Source organism: Marmota flaviventris, chromosome 2 (genome assembly GCF_047511675.1).
Source record: "Marmota flaviventris isolate mMarFla1 chromosome 2, mMarFla1.hap1, whole genome shotgun sequence".
In the NCBI taxonomy this organism is placed as follows: domain Eukaryota; kingdom Metazoa; phylum Chordata; class Mammalia; order Rodentia; family Sciuridae; genus Marmota; species Marmota flaviventris.
In genome coordinates, this window is record NC_092499.1 from 134,407,055 (window position 1) to 134,421,492 (window position 14,438).

The 14,438-nt window shown below is 38.5% G+C and overlaps 1 protein-coding gene and 1 pseudogene across 2 annotated transcripts in view; both read right to left on the minus strand.

The window, feature by feature from the left end:
• Adamtsl3 (ADAMTS like 3) overlaps positions 1–14,438 on the minus strand; it is a 321,518-nt gene that overhangs the window by 72,341 nt on the left and 234,739 nt on the right. For both annotated transcript variants that reach the window (XM_071608576.1, XM_071608575.1), the window contains exons 18-19: positions 7,758–7,950; positions 7,464–7,643 (exon numbers count right to left, since the gene is read on the minus strand). In XM_071608576.1, coding sequence (XP_071464677.1) covers positions 7,464–7,643; positions 7,758–7,950 — 373 coding nt within the window. The remainder of the gene's footprint in view (positions 1–7,463; positions 7,644–7,757; positions 7,951–14,438) is intronic.
• LOC114079799 (small ribosomal subunit protein eS6-like) lies at positions 13,570–14,305 on the minus strand (annotated as a pseudogene).

Below are 14,438 nucleotides of genomic sequence, written 5' to 3' on the forward strand. Positions count from 1 at the left end.
TCAGTTGCTTTCCTCCACCATGTCCTTCCGCCATGATATTCTGCCTCACCCCAGGCCCAGAGCTATAGAGTCAGCTAATCATGGACTGAAACTCTGAAACCATAAGCCATAGGTCATAAAGCCTTTCTTTAAATTGTCCTTGTCAGTTATTTTGGTCACAGCAATGAAAAAGCTGGCCAAAACAAATTGATACCAAGAGTAGAATTGTTTCTAGGACTAACTTGACCATGTGAATCAGAAGCACTGTGAACCGGTTTGCAAGCAGAATTCAGAAAAGTATAGAGATGTGGACTGGAAAAGCTTTAGAATGCTGTGAGCAGAGATTAATAGCTGATTCTGCTGGGAGTTCAGAAAACCAAAATGCCAACAGAACTGTGGACAGTAGAGATTGGGCTCTGGAACAGACTCTACTGGAAACTGGAGTAGAGGCCATTCATGTCATCCTGGCAAAAAAGTTGTCTATATTTGCTCATGTCCTCAGATTTCTGTGAGGCTGAATTTAAAGGTGAAGAACTAATTAATCTGGAAGAGGAATCTTCCAGGCAGTACAGCATTCAGGCAGTGGAATGGATATTGCAGGCAGCTTTTAGCCAAGTTTACTGTGATAATCAAGAGCAAAAATATTTGAAAAACTTGCAGTTTGGCTACAAAAGTCCAAGTAAAACTGGGGCTAAGAAAGCTGTGGTTGTTGAAGAGATTACAGTCACTAAAAAGATAATAAGTACTTTACCCAGAGACAACAGGAAAGATGGCTTGTGGGCATCCCAGGAATGGCAAGACCACACCTATCACAGGCTTAAGGGTATAAGAGTAAAAGTTCCTTTAAGAAGGGATATTAGGGGCTCCTAATTGCAGAGGGGGGATCTATGAAGTCATTTCACTGCGCTCAGCCAATGAGGCCCTCAGAGGCTACTGTAGGTGCGGTCCCAGGAGGCTTGGCTACTGCTTGAGATGGTGGCAGCCTTGGCATCAACCATATGGTGCTGGTTCTGCAGGAATGCAGGATGCTAGAGTTAAGGGGTCATGGAGGCTTCCACCAAGATTTCAAAGGAAGCCCTGGAAAGCAAGGCAAAGTGTAGCAGAGTTGGAGTTCCTTCAAGCTGCTCCTGAGAGGGTAATGTATGAAGATGTGAGAAGGAAGCCAAAGCTGCGGTGAAAATTCCCGAGATTAAGAGATGTCAGTAATGTGGGATATCTGTCAAGGAATCAAGCAGCAACATGCCAAGAGAACTGCAACCAGCCAAACAATAGAAGTGGAGCTATACAAGCTCTTTGGAGAGAGCCTCACAATGCCATCTGCTCCGGATGCCAGATGTGGAGCTGTAGAACTTGTTTGCCCCCAGCTGGATTTCAGTTTTGTTTTGGTCTCATCACTTCCTTTTTCACCCCCTTCTATTTGGGATGGAAACTTTATTCTGTGCCATTATATACTGTATATATGAAACTTGCTTTCGATCTTTATAGTGGAAAACATCCATGGGTTTTTCTTGAGTTTCACAAGAGATTTTGGACTTGGACTTTTGAGTAATACCAGAACTGTGAAGATCATGGGGACTCTTGAAAATGGACTAAATATATTTTGCATTGTGAGAAGGGCATGAGCTTTTGGGGGCCAAGAGTGAAATGTTATGGTTTAGATATAGGTGTCCCCCAAAAGATCATGTGTGAGACAATGCAAGAATGTTTCAGAGGCAAACTGATTAGATTATGAGAAGTATAACCTAATTGGTGGATTAATCCACTGACACTGATTAACTGGGTAGAAACTATAGACAGATAGGGTGTGGCTGGAGAAAGTAGGTCACTGAGGGCATGCCTTTGGGGTTTATGTTTTGTCTCTAGTGAGTGGAGCGCTCGCTCGCTCTCGCTCGCTCTCTCTCTCTCTCTCTCTCTCTCTCTCTCTCTCTCTCTCTTTGCTTCCTGGTTGCCATAAGCTGCTTTCCACCACCATGTCCTTCCATCATGATGTTCTGCCTCACCTCAAGCCCACAGCTATGGAGTCAGCTTACTGTGGATTAAAACTCTGAAATCATAAGCCAAAATAAACTTTCCTTCAAATTGTTTTTGTCAGGCTTTTTGGTCACAGGAATAAAACAGCTGAAAAAACCCTGTGTCCTTGTGTAAATGTGTGTGTGTGACTCTTTCATGCATTTGTAAATGTCATTGTCTCACAAAAGATGTTTAGGGTAGGAGTCCTGGTTGTTTTGCCAATTTCTGTGGTGTAAATACCCCCAATTATGACTGATTTCAATCTATCAACTCAATGTCATTAAGTACAAGTTGCCAAAAAATTACATAATTACATACAAGTAAGATATATTATATGATTTTCACAAGCCTGTATAAACTGGCTCCCAAACAAGATGATCTTCATGTGTCCTAATTAATAATTCTATTGAAAACTGAAATTCTGTATTTGAAACTTTGTGTATCTTAGATGTATTCTTTTAAAATTTCTCATTTATAAAGATATTTCCTTTTTTACTTAAAATATGGATGCATTTCAAGAATTAAGAGGACTTCAGATAGGTCACTAAACATAGGAAGTGGAAAAGTCAGATGTGATTGCAGGTATTGGCAAGATGATGATATACTGGCAGAGACAGGAAATAAGGTAGGGAGTTGGTTGGGATGGGATAAAGAGATTGTCCCTTGGTTTTCCAATGATGGGGATATATTCAACATGGAAAGCTGGAGATATGGTATTGGATAGGCTAGAGTTTGCTTCTAGAGAAGAAGAGTTACCTATAAAAGTCATAGTAGAGGTAGGGACACAGAATCAACTAGAGAGTAAAAATGTAGCCATGAAAATTGAAGGGTCAAATATCAAGTTTTTTTTGGAAATTTGGAAGAAGACAAATTAACAGAAAGGATGTAATCAAATATGCAGGGAAAAAAACACCTGGAAACATCATGAAAGAAAAAGACAAATATAGACAAAATGTCAAATGTCCATCAACGTACAGAAAATAAAAAATGAGAGAAGGTTACTGGATTTTAGTCAAGGTGTGAGGGCATCAAACAGGTTACGGGGGTATATGGATCACAGAAACCTACCATTTAGGAGGATTGCCATTTATGAGTCAATGCTTCTTTCTTACAACTTGAAAGGCTGTATAAGAACTGAAGGCTCCTTTTTGCCAATTGCCCAGTCCAGATCTAAGGAACTAAGGCAAACTAATGAGCCAATGAATGGGCAGAGCTCACACACACCATGAATAGAGCTAGTGTGGGGAGAGAGGACTATTCCAGTTACAGGCTAGCAGACCCAGCATGATGAAGAATGGAAATTGCGGTGTGGCTTCTCACTTCACGTCCAGGGTTAGTGGCCAGTTTCAATGTGGAAGGGCTTTATCCAGAACCACAGAACAGATGGCTGCCCCCAAGTGAGCCATCCCATGGCACAAGGGTTAGTTTGGCATGAAGCTTTAGAGAAAGGTGGCAATTTGGTGCCAGAGTCTCTGCCAAAGCAAAGCAACTCCAAAATGAGAGGAAATTTCAACTAACGGGGAAAATGCTGAACCCCGTAGGAAACCCAGACTGCCATGCCACAGGCTGTGTGTCTGACTGTACCTGCATCTGAACACTGTCTTTCAGTGTCCCAAGGTTTGTCCTACCTTCCTGTGAAATGTGTGCGCTTCCTATTTCTTCCTGATAGTGGCTTCCTGAAGATGTGATCTTGGCTTTGAGAGAGGGGTCTTAAATGCATGGGCCGACCTTCTGGCATAGAAGAGCTTGCCCTTTGCCTTGAGTAGCTGACTGCATCAGGTTCAATGCACATCAGGTGGGTAACCTCCTCTTTTTTTCTTTCCTTTGTTTCTCCCAGAAAAAAAACCTTTCCAGTGAATGATTTTCTCTCCTGTGTTAGCAGACCCAAGTATTTCTAAAAATCACCACTTCAACACCACTTTGCATTTTCCCTGATTTTTTTCAAAACCACTTGAGGGATACATTTTCTTGCTCAGAGCTCTGTAGGGCCCAAGGACCTGTCAGTGATCTCATGGCCACTGGCCTCAAGGACATTATAGGCCAGATAGGAAGACCATATGGTTGCTCAGGAAGTAGTGACTCACTGAAATACAATAAAAAGTAGGGTCATTGTGAGTTTAAGGTGGGGAGGGAATGCTGCATGATTTTAGAGAGTGGAAGACTTCACAGAGGTGGGTAGCTCAGAGCCTGAGCTGGGATTTGGGGTCCCCCAAAAGAGGAAAGACACAAAGATAAGCATGAGTACAATGGTGTCACTTTAATGACATAGAACTGGCAAATGCAGGTCCAATTATTTGCTGAGAGAATGGACAGGAAAGGGAATCAATAATGTCACCACCTGTCTCTACTCTCAAAGGCCAGTGAGAAGAGTTTGTTTCATAAGACAGGGCACTGTGAAGACCTACTTATTCTTACAGAAAAGAAAGAATCAGTGGGGTATTTTAGAGTATAGCACTAGTTCTAGGCTGGGCCTATAAACAAGGTGCCTGGCTTCTTTCCCTAGCCCCCAGGTCCTCTGTTTCCTTGCCTCGTCCCACTTGGGTTAGGAGCACTTGCTCCAAGAGCTCATTGCCTGAAGTCAGTCCTACCTTGGACATATTTTAAAGCTGAGTAACTCAAACAAGCATGAGGAGCAAGTGAAAAAATGCTTCTCAAACTGTAACATGCATTAAACACCTGGGGATCTTACTGAAAAGCTGACTGTCATTGCTGAGGTCGGGTGGGATTAGAGATTCCTCCCTTCTCGCAATCTCCCAGTTGATGTCCACTTAGTCCCTGTGCCACACTCGGCGCAGCAAGCAGATAAAGCATTCATAACAAGAGTCTCTCCACAAAGGCATGACCCTTTCCTTTCTGCTTTCTTTACGGGGACAGGAACTGGAATCTGCACTACCTGTGACAATGGGACATAGTAAAAGTTCACTCTTTGAGTTTAGCTTGGTGACTGGGACATACACTGCCTACCCATTAACCAGGTAACTTTGCCTAGTACCCAGTCTCAAAGGGATACTCAAATGAACACTTCTGTTCTGTGGTCTCTATTTTTTCTGTGAGAAAGTAGGATGGGGGCCAGGTGAGATAGCACATACCTCTAATCCCAGCAATTTGGGAGGCCAAGGCAGGAGAATCATGAGTTCAGGGCAGCCTCAGCAACTCAGTGAGACCCTGTTTCAAGATTAAAAACTACAAATAAAAAAGATGGATGATGTAGCTCAAGAGGCAAAAAGCCCTTGGGTTTGATCTCCAGTGTCAGAGAGAGAGGCAGCAGTGGGGCGGGGTGGAGGGAGCTGTGAGTTGGAGGGAAATAAAGCAAATCAACTTTTGCACACAGAACTCAACAGGGCTAATTTCTATCCATTCTTCCACAGCCTATTTTAGGGAGGTTGTCTCACCTAGAATAGCCATACCTCTTGCTTTAGGACCTGAATGTTGGAGAAGACAGTTGTCCTGTCCCTTGTGTCACTGACTTATAGTGTGACAGGTTGAGATGAGAGCATCGTTTCCTCTCCTATGAGCTAGATAGAGGGAGTAGGGCATAATGGCTGGATCAAGGTCAACTCCTCCTCTGCAGACCCTGAAGAGAGGTATTCAATTCTTTTCCTGAATACTTTTTGAGTATTTAGGGGGACATTTATGTAGACTTTCAGTGAGCTTCATGAGGAATAGGACTATGACCTGTGATTTTTTTTCTTAAGACAGTTTTAAAATATTGGTACTTAATTGAGCTACCAGTTAAAACTCCAAAGCTGGAGAACATGTATTATCAATCTAACCTACTGCCAGAATTATGGACTTTCCCTTAAGGAAAAAGGGAAAGCCCTCCTCTGCTAGATGTTTCCCTATCAAATATCTCATATTATCCTCACTAACCAAAACTTTTAGAGGAAAGAAAATTGGAGCTCAGAGAGGCTAAGTATATTGAACAAGGACAAGCAGCTTATAGGCTCTAGAGTTAGGATCCAGCATTGGTCTGTTTGGCTCAAAAGGCCTTGCTCTTGCATGAAAGATCAAAGTATACACCCTTCTTACTAAATTTTGGTCACACAAACTTGGGTTTGAATCCTAGCTCCATTGTTAGACAAGTTACTTAATCTTAATGAATCTGTGTTTTCTCATCTATGGAAATGGAGACAATATCTGCTTCTAGATGAGGGTGGCAGGTGTGACTACATCTGGCACTGAACTAGCACATGAACACACTAGTTCATTCACATGTGTGCTTTACCACTGAGATACATCCCCAACCTTTTTAAAATTTTTTTTATTTAGAGATAGTGTCTCACTAAGTTGTTTAGGGCCTTGCTAAGTTGCTGAAGCTGACCTTGAAATTGTGATCCTTCTGCCTTGGCTTCCTAAATTGCTGGAATGACAGGAAACTGCCACCATGCCTGGCTTGCCCTATCTAATTTCTTAAGGTGATTTCTGATGTTGAGATTGGCTCTCTACCCTTAGAAGACAGTTTATGGTAGTGACTGGAGGTTCAAAAATACTGACAACACAACTTATGAGAATTATCTGTTTCTGAATCTTTGCTAAGAACCTCAGCCTGTAGATCTATATATTTTAAAGATACAGCAAGACTGGAGCAAAAGTCTAGAATAAGGATAAAGAGGTGGAATAAGAATAAAAGATTGCAATAAGAAGACCATCAGACCAAGAAAGTCCCTGGGAGACTCTGGGGAACTTGATTCTGCAAGTAATAAGACCCTGGAAGATTCTGCACAAACAGTTGATTTGATGAAAACAGTGATGGAGATACTATGGTTTATCAGATAGCCTGGAGATGGGAGAGTAATATGGAGACAAGTAGATCAAGTGAACAGTTTCATAACAGAAAGAACCCTTGGAATAAAGTCAGGAATGGATTCTGCTCCTACATTGTCATCTGTATGAGCTTGAACATCTTATTTAAAGTTCTAGGGCTTTAATATTCCCACCTAAAAATTAAAGCATCATTACCAGATTGTGTTGATTCCTGTCCACACAAGACAACGTGCTAGAATTCAATTTACAGCAATAATCCAACCTTGAAATGATGAAGGGCAAAATTAACCATAATAGCAACAGATTGTAGAGGATATAAATGTATAAAGATGTTCAGAAAGTTGAAATGACAGGGTTTAATGAATAATTCTAAGAGGGAACACAAGGAAGAAAGGAACCAAACTGATTTTGAGTTTATCCTGGGATACTATGATGCTAGTACCTCCCAAAGAAGGGATTCATTTGGGAGAAAAAATTATGAGAAGAGTTTAAATAATACGGTGTAAAAACTGAAAATGATTAATTGAGATCAGGCCTGAATCCTCATCCAGTCATGACCCCAAGAGTGAGAGTGTCTTCTTAAATTTGCACCCTACACACCCTACTCATCTCACAGCAGTCCTGGTCTGATCCTGTGGAGGAATTATTAAGAGGCTGAAACAAAGGAGGAACAGAAAAGAAGAAACTGTAAAGTTGAGAATAGTCCTTACCTTTGACCAGTCTCCTGCAGCCAAATGTGGGGGGCAGTCTATTCTGGCACAGGATTTATGAGACGATGCCTTGGGTCCTTGGCACAATTCATCAGAGAGATTCAAAAAACTGCCATCTGTTAATAGCTGCCGACAGGTGACTCTTCGGTTCTGAGTTCCCCCACCACATGTCCTGGAACACTAAGAAGACAAGAGGAGGTAAGGCAGTGGGCTCAGCTCACTCTAGAGTACAGCAATGCAGGGCTCCTCACTGTCATAAGCATGGCAGGTCATGGGGTCACCAATCTGCTGTACCTGCTGCCAATCTTCAATATGCCAGCCAGGAGGGCAATCGAATTGATTGCATGCTTGTAGGGCATGGGGCTTTTCATCCCTGCATTCCTCAGCAGGTGCAGGGGACTCTTCTGGGTGCAGGCAGTACACTTCCCGGGTCTGGATTCCAACACCACAGGTTGCTGAGCAGGGACCCCAGGAGCCCATGTGCCACCTACACAAAAAGCCAAGTGGGGAAAGTTGAATTGTCCAGTGAGACAAAGTGCAACAGTCTACATGAACAATTTTAAGTTCTTCTCTGCACTTCTGGGTTTTATACACTGTATAAAAATTCCACAGCAACAGCATCTCCATCAATGTATGCAATTAAAATACAGAAATGTAGTATTGAAAGGAAGATATGTCAGGGAAGTGTTTTAAGATCTTACTCGTTTGGAAAGGTCTAGTGAAAAGAAGCAGAGTTGTTCCCATCCTGCCTTACCACCATCTATCAAAAATAAAATCTTGGTTTGGTTTTGAGTAGAGTCCCAAGGCAATGATGATTTATATAGGTGTCAAAAGAAATTTTAAATGCTCAAAAACACACTTCAGGAAATCTTCAGGGCACCTGGATTCATTATTTGGAATATCCCTAAGAAAATTCCTTTATGTTAGGAGTGGATTTACAACATAAATATAATGTGATTCCTTTGCAATAAGATCTTGGAAAAATCAGGTTTTCTCATGAAACATCTGTAAAAATGAAAAACCAGGGCAGTTGCTTTTAATACATATTTCCAAGTTGCCTTCAAGGAAGATTCTCCCAATTCACACCCAGCAGAAGCATGTGAGAGAGCCAAGCCAGATAATACTATCTAAAACATCTCTGTCCAAGTGATGGGTTAAAAAAATTACGTGTTATATTCATTTTAATTTGTGAAAATTTAATTTTTAGTGAAAATGAAACTAATTACTGTAGATACACATCATGAGGTAAATTTTAAATTGCTTAAAATGTATATAAAAGGATGGTGGCTCCAGAGTAATTTGTAGTAGCAAAGACAAAAAAATAAAATAAAATTTCACAAAATGAAAAATTATCTAAATATTCAGCAATGAAGGACAAAATAAATACTTGTGAATGCAGAAAGTACAAAATAAATACTTGTTCATGCACAGAGTACAATTCTAGAAGCCATTAAAGTAATAAAGTGGACAACTGACATGCAAATGCATTCATGGTGTTTTTATTAGAAAAGATGATCATAAAATGGCTTATAAAAATAATCCTATATTTTATGCAGTAATAAATGTATGCAGAAAATTCTGCATATTTGTACATCTAAATGTTAACAGTGATAAGTGATAAGATTGTTATTTTCTTTTCATCCTTACTATATTTTTTCCTGAATTTTATTATAATGAGCATTCATTCCTGGAGAAAAAAATCAGTTTTCTTAAAAAAAAATTAGTGTTTATTGAAAAGTGATTTTGTTCTAATCATTTCTAATTTTCTATAATAAATGTTTTATTTGTATATATAATGGGAAAATGAAATTACAATAAGACAAAGAGGAAAATTTTTATTTATATGGAAATTTTTGTAATGAAGATACAATGATTATTAAAGTACAGAAATTGAATAAAAAGTCTAAATATGTATGAAGTATGAGCTGTTAGATGCAAGATAATGAACAGAAATATAATTGGAAAATTTGAAAGCTTTAAAATGTTTTGCCAAGCTCTTCCCATATCAAGAAGACAAATATTAATAAGAACACAAATTTAAGAATATATTTGAAAATATTGATGAAATAGGTAACTTTCTAGGAAACTACAGCAGTCCCATTCAAGAAGGGGTCTGGACCCTGCTCCTCTTGTGAACAAATCTCTACAAAGTTTCAAGGAACAAGTGAATTCCCCAAATACCTTAAATTTTCCAAAGTAGAAGATTAAAATATTTTAATGCATATTGTGCAATTAGCCAAACCTGAGCACAAAATCTGATAAATATATAGATAATTTTTTCATGTGAACATATACCCTAAATCCTAAATAAAGTTATAAATTATAAGCATAAAGAAACAAGTTAATCAAAAAATTAAAATAATACAGAATATATGTTATAGACTAAAGGTTTATGTCTCCCCAAAAGTCACATGTTGAAGCTCTGTCTCCCAGTGGGCTGTGTGCAGATGGGGCCTTTGGGAAATAACTAGGGTTAGAGTTATGAGTTCAGGACCTTCATGAGGACATTAGTGCCTATATAAAAAGACACATCAAAGAGTTTGCACTCTCTACCAGACAGCAAGAAGGTGAGAAACTGGATATCTGAAGGCCAGGAAGAGTCCTCGCCAATAATTAAACCCTGCCTGACTTTGATGTTGGATTTTCCAGGCAAACAAAAAATAAAATGCTGTTGGTTAAGCCACCTAGTCTATGGTGTTTTGTTAAGGCAGCCTGAGCTAAGATAGCTGATAACAGTGGAAGTGAAATAGGTAATCCCCAAATATTTGAAATTATGCAATAACCTTTTAATTTACTTTTGAGCTAAAGAAGGAATCACAATGGAAATCAGATTGTATTTTTAAGTTAATGTTAATAAAAATATCAAATGTCAAAATTTGTAGGATTCAGGTAATGCTACAAAGAGAAAAAAATAACCTTAAATGCATACATTAAAAAAGAAAGATTGACTTTAATAATCCTAGTATTTATTAACAGCATTTAAACTCATAGAAGAAAGGAAACAAAGCAATCACCAAAGATAAGAACAGAAATAAATAAATTAGAATATAAAAAAGATGGTTTTTCAAAAGACTAATAAAATTGATAAGTCCTTGATGAAATATGAAGGAAGATGAGAGAAGGCATGAATTACCAATATTAGGAATTTAAGGGGCAATTTCAAAGACATTAAAAATAATGAGTGTATGTTTATAATAAAAAACACAATTGATAAATTTGCAAAGATACACAGACTGAAGAAAATTCAAAAAACCCACAAAAAACCTACAAAACCCAGTTTAGAAAAACATACAAATGGGGAGAAATTTGACCATTTCTTAAATTAAATTTATAATTTAAAATGTTAAAAGAAACCTCCAGTATCAGATGACTTCCTGAGATTCTACTAAGCATTTAAGGTGTAAATAATTTCACCCTTACATAAACTCTCCAGAAAAAAGAAGACGGAAAACTTCCAATTCACTTAGGTCAATGTCTCTTATAAATGCATACATAAAAATTCTAAACCAAATTTTAGCATACAAATGATTAAGTGACCAAGCTAGGTTTATTCCAGGAAGGCAAAATTGATTCAACCATGGGAAATCAGTGTGTAAAGTATTAGCAAAGTAAGGAGAAAAATCATAGTATCCTTTCAGTGGAAAAAGAAAAACATTTGCTAAATTTTAACAGATATTCATAATAACCTTCTTAATCTGAATAAATCCATCCAAAAATCAAGTGGAGGGAAGATGCAGCGGGAGAGGGTGAAAGAATATAGCAAGACAGATAATTGAGTTCCCCTCTGTTATGAAAAATAGCAAAAACAGTTAAAGAAAGAAATAAGGTTAAAGACATTTCCTATACATAACAAACAAATCAGTGAACCAGAACTCAAATGGAAACAGTACTACAGTACTAAGAAAATTAAAATATGTGATGTATGTGACTGTACTGAGGATATTTAAACTCTGGAAGAAGAGATTTTGAAGTTAATGAGAGGCTCATAAAAATTAAGCAAACAAGAAATCAAAGCAATTATCAATTCTAGAGAAAATAGAAACTTCAATAAAGAAGAAAAATGAGACCATAGTAAAATATTAAACAACTCAGTTGCCCTTAAAAATAATATCTTTATTAAGGCATAGTTTACATACCATAAAATTTACCCTTTTTAAAAAAGAATTTTTGGCACTGGGGAGTGAACCCCATACCAAAACCCTTATACCTCTACACCCCTAGTTGTTGTTGTTGTTGTTGTTGTCGTCGTCCTCCTCCTCCTCCTCCTCCTTTTTTAAAGTTTTTACTTTCAGACTGGATCTCACTACATTGTTGATGTTGGCCTCAAACTTTTAATCCTTATGCCTCAGGCTCCCTAGTTGCTAGGATTACAGGTGTGCACCATCATGCTCAGCTGAATTTACCCTTTTAAGGTAGAGCAATACTCCTTTAAAAAATAGCTCTCACCAAACTCTGGGCCATTTTAGATACTAAATGCCTGACAATGGTGGAAAACTTGACCATGATTCATCAGATGACCATTTAACTTAAATCATGAAATGGACATTAGCCGATCCACAAAGTCAAAACAGTTAAATGGGACCAGTAGCCTATCACTGAGTGGAAGTGGTACATGGTGGTGAGTGCATCCTTCAGAAATGTCTGGTGATGGGAACAGACACAAGAACCCCCAAAAAACCTACCTGGACAGCACCTTAGTGTGACCTTAGGTGTTTTCCTTCTGTCTGTCCTCCCTTGATTCCTGTCTTTTATGAACTTAGTTCTCCAGCCTTTCTGTTATTCTTGTAGGACACCTAATCTCTTTCCAAAAAATCTATATTTAGCTCAAATTAGCCAGAGTTTATATGACTTGTACCTAGGAGCCCTGAGTAATATATGAGGAAATACAAGTTTATATTATTTTTTAATTCTAGAAATTTTTTGCAAATTCATTTCACATGCAATAAGATAAAATGAATATATAATTTTGAATTTCAATTTAGCACTTATCTTTAAATTTTAATATACATAACTATTTCTTTCTTTTTCTTTTATTGTTTTGGTACTTGGGATTAAATGCTGGGATGTTCTACCAATGAGCTACATTCCCAGCCATTTAACATTTTTTGATAAATTTTGAGACAGGGTCTAGCTAAGTTTGCTAAATTGCTGAGGCTGGCCTGAAATTACAATCCTCTGCCTAAGCCTTGCAAGTCACTGGGATGACAGGTATGAGCCACCACCCCAGCAACATACACTAACTCTAAGTTTTATAACAAAGACTAGAATTACTCAACATCTCCTTCCTTCTGTTGCTCAAGATGAAAGCACTTCTCATAACCAGGTGTGGTGGTGCATATCTGTAATCCCAGTGACTCCTCAGCAATTTAGCAAGGCTCAAAGCAATTTAATGAGACCTTGTCTCAAAATAAAATATAAAAAGGGCTAGAATGTGGCTTAGCCCTGGGTTCAATCACCAGTACCAAAAAAAAAAAAAGAGTCCTTCTCAGAAATCTTGAAACACTCATCCACTACTCTTGTTTAGAAATGTTTTTCCTGTTGGGAATGGTGGTGCACACCTGTAATCCCAGAGGCTCAGGAGGCTGAGCCAGGAGGATCATGAGTTCAAAGTCAACCTCAGCAATGGTGAAGCACTAAGCAACTCAGTGAGACCCTGTCTCTAAACAGAATACAAAACAGGGCTGGGGATGTGGCTCAGTGACCGAGTGCCCCTGAGTTCAATCCCAACTACCCCCACCCGCCCCCCAAAAAGAATTGTTTTTCCTGACTTTTCCATACTTATTTCCTGTTTTTGTGAGACTTGATTTGTTTAAATATACTTTCTATTCTATTTTCCCTTCTACTATTTTTTTTTATTCTTATTGTTAGCCTTAGAATTTTAAAGAGCCTATTTAACAACTGAGGAGTTAAACTAAAATCATTTCCATCTTCACACAGTACAAGGGGCTTAAAGGGCTTTGACTCTAATCGGCCTCTCCAAACTTTGAATGGTTTTGTTAGCCAATATTTCTTTCTTTTTTCAAATTTATATATCACATATTATTACTGATTTTCACAATTTTTTTGAAGATTTGATCTTATTTATTTGTACACTTTTAAAAAAATCTTATTTTTGATTGGACTCAGATTTAGAAGTAGAAGCTGTCAGAGAGGACAGCCTGCAGCTCTTGGCAATCTGTTCCTGATATTTTTCTTTGGCTTCTTTCCTTCTCCTGGCCAAAAGTCTGGCACATTCTGCAGCCTCTTCCTTATTCTTCTTAGTACACCAGCGCTTGTGTTGCAGGACATGTTGAGTCACAAGATGCTGACTCTTTGATGCTTTGGTCCTAGGTTTTTTATTTTCCTTGTTTAAGGATTTTCTGACAACATGTTGGTGGACATCATCTTCCTCAGACAGACTGAAAAGTATGGGTATTCTACTGGCTTTTTTGGGTCCCAGTCAATGAGGTACAGTAGTATCCGCAAATCCAGGAACATTCTTCTTTCCTTTCCTTTTTTTTTTTTTAACAATAACTATGTTGAGAATACTCATATTGGCATCCATAATGCAACCTTGAACAGGTTTGTGCTTTCTTTCTCCAGTTTGCTTTGGACTATAACAGGAATGCCCCTTACTCAGTAGCAGACGAACACAGCCATAGGTCAAGACACCCTGCTTCATGGGGAAATATTGTTTGTTGTCCCTGATTCAGACCACATAACCCCTCTATTCTTCACCCAGAATGTCAGCAGCAACTTTTGTGGCCATACACTTCTCATAAAAAGTACAAAGTTTGGTGTTCATCGTCCACTTCAATGAGTTTCTGGCAGCCAGTGGCTGGGAAGGAGATATTCAGCTTCATCTTAGTGAAGCAGATTGCCCACAAGGGACCATGAAAAAGAGCACAATTATTTTTTTTCTAAAAGATTAACCATATTTATGATAAACATTGCTCATTATTTAATTCATTTACATATGTCTCAGCCCTTCCTGTC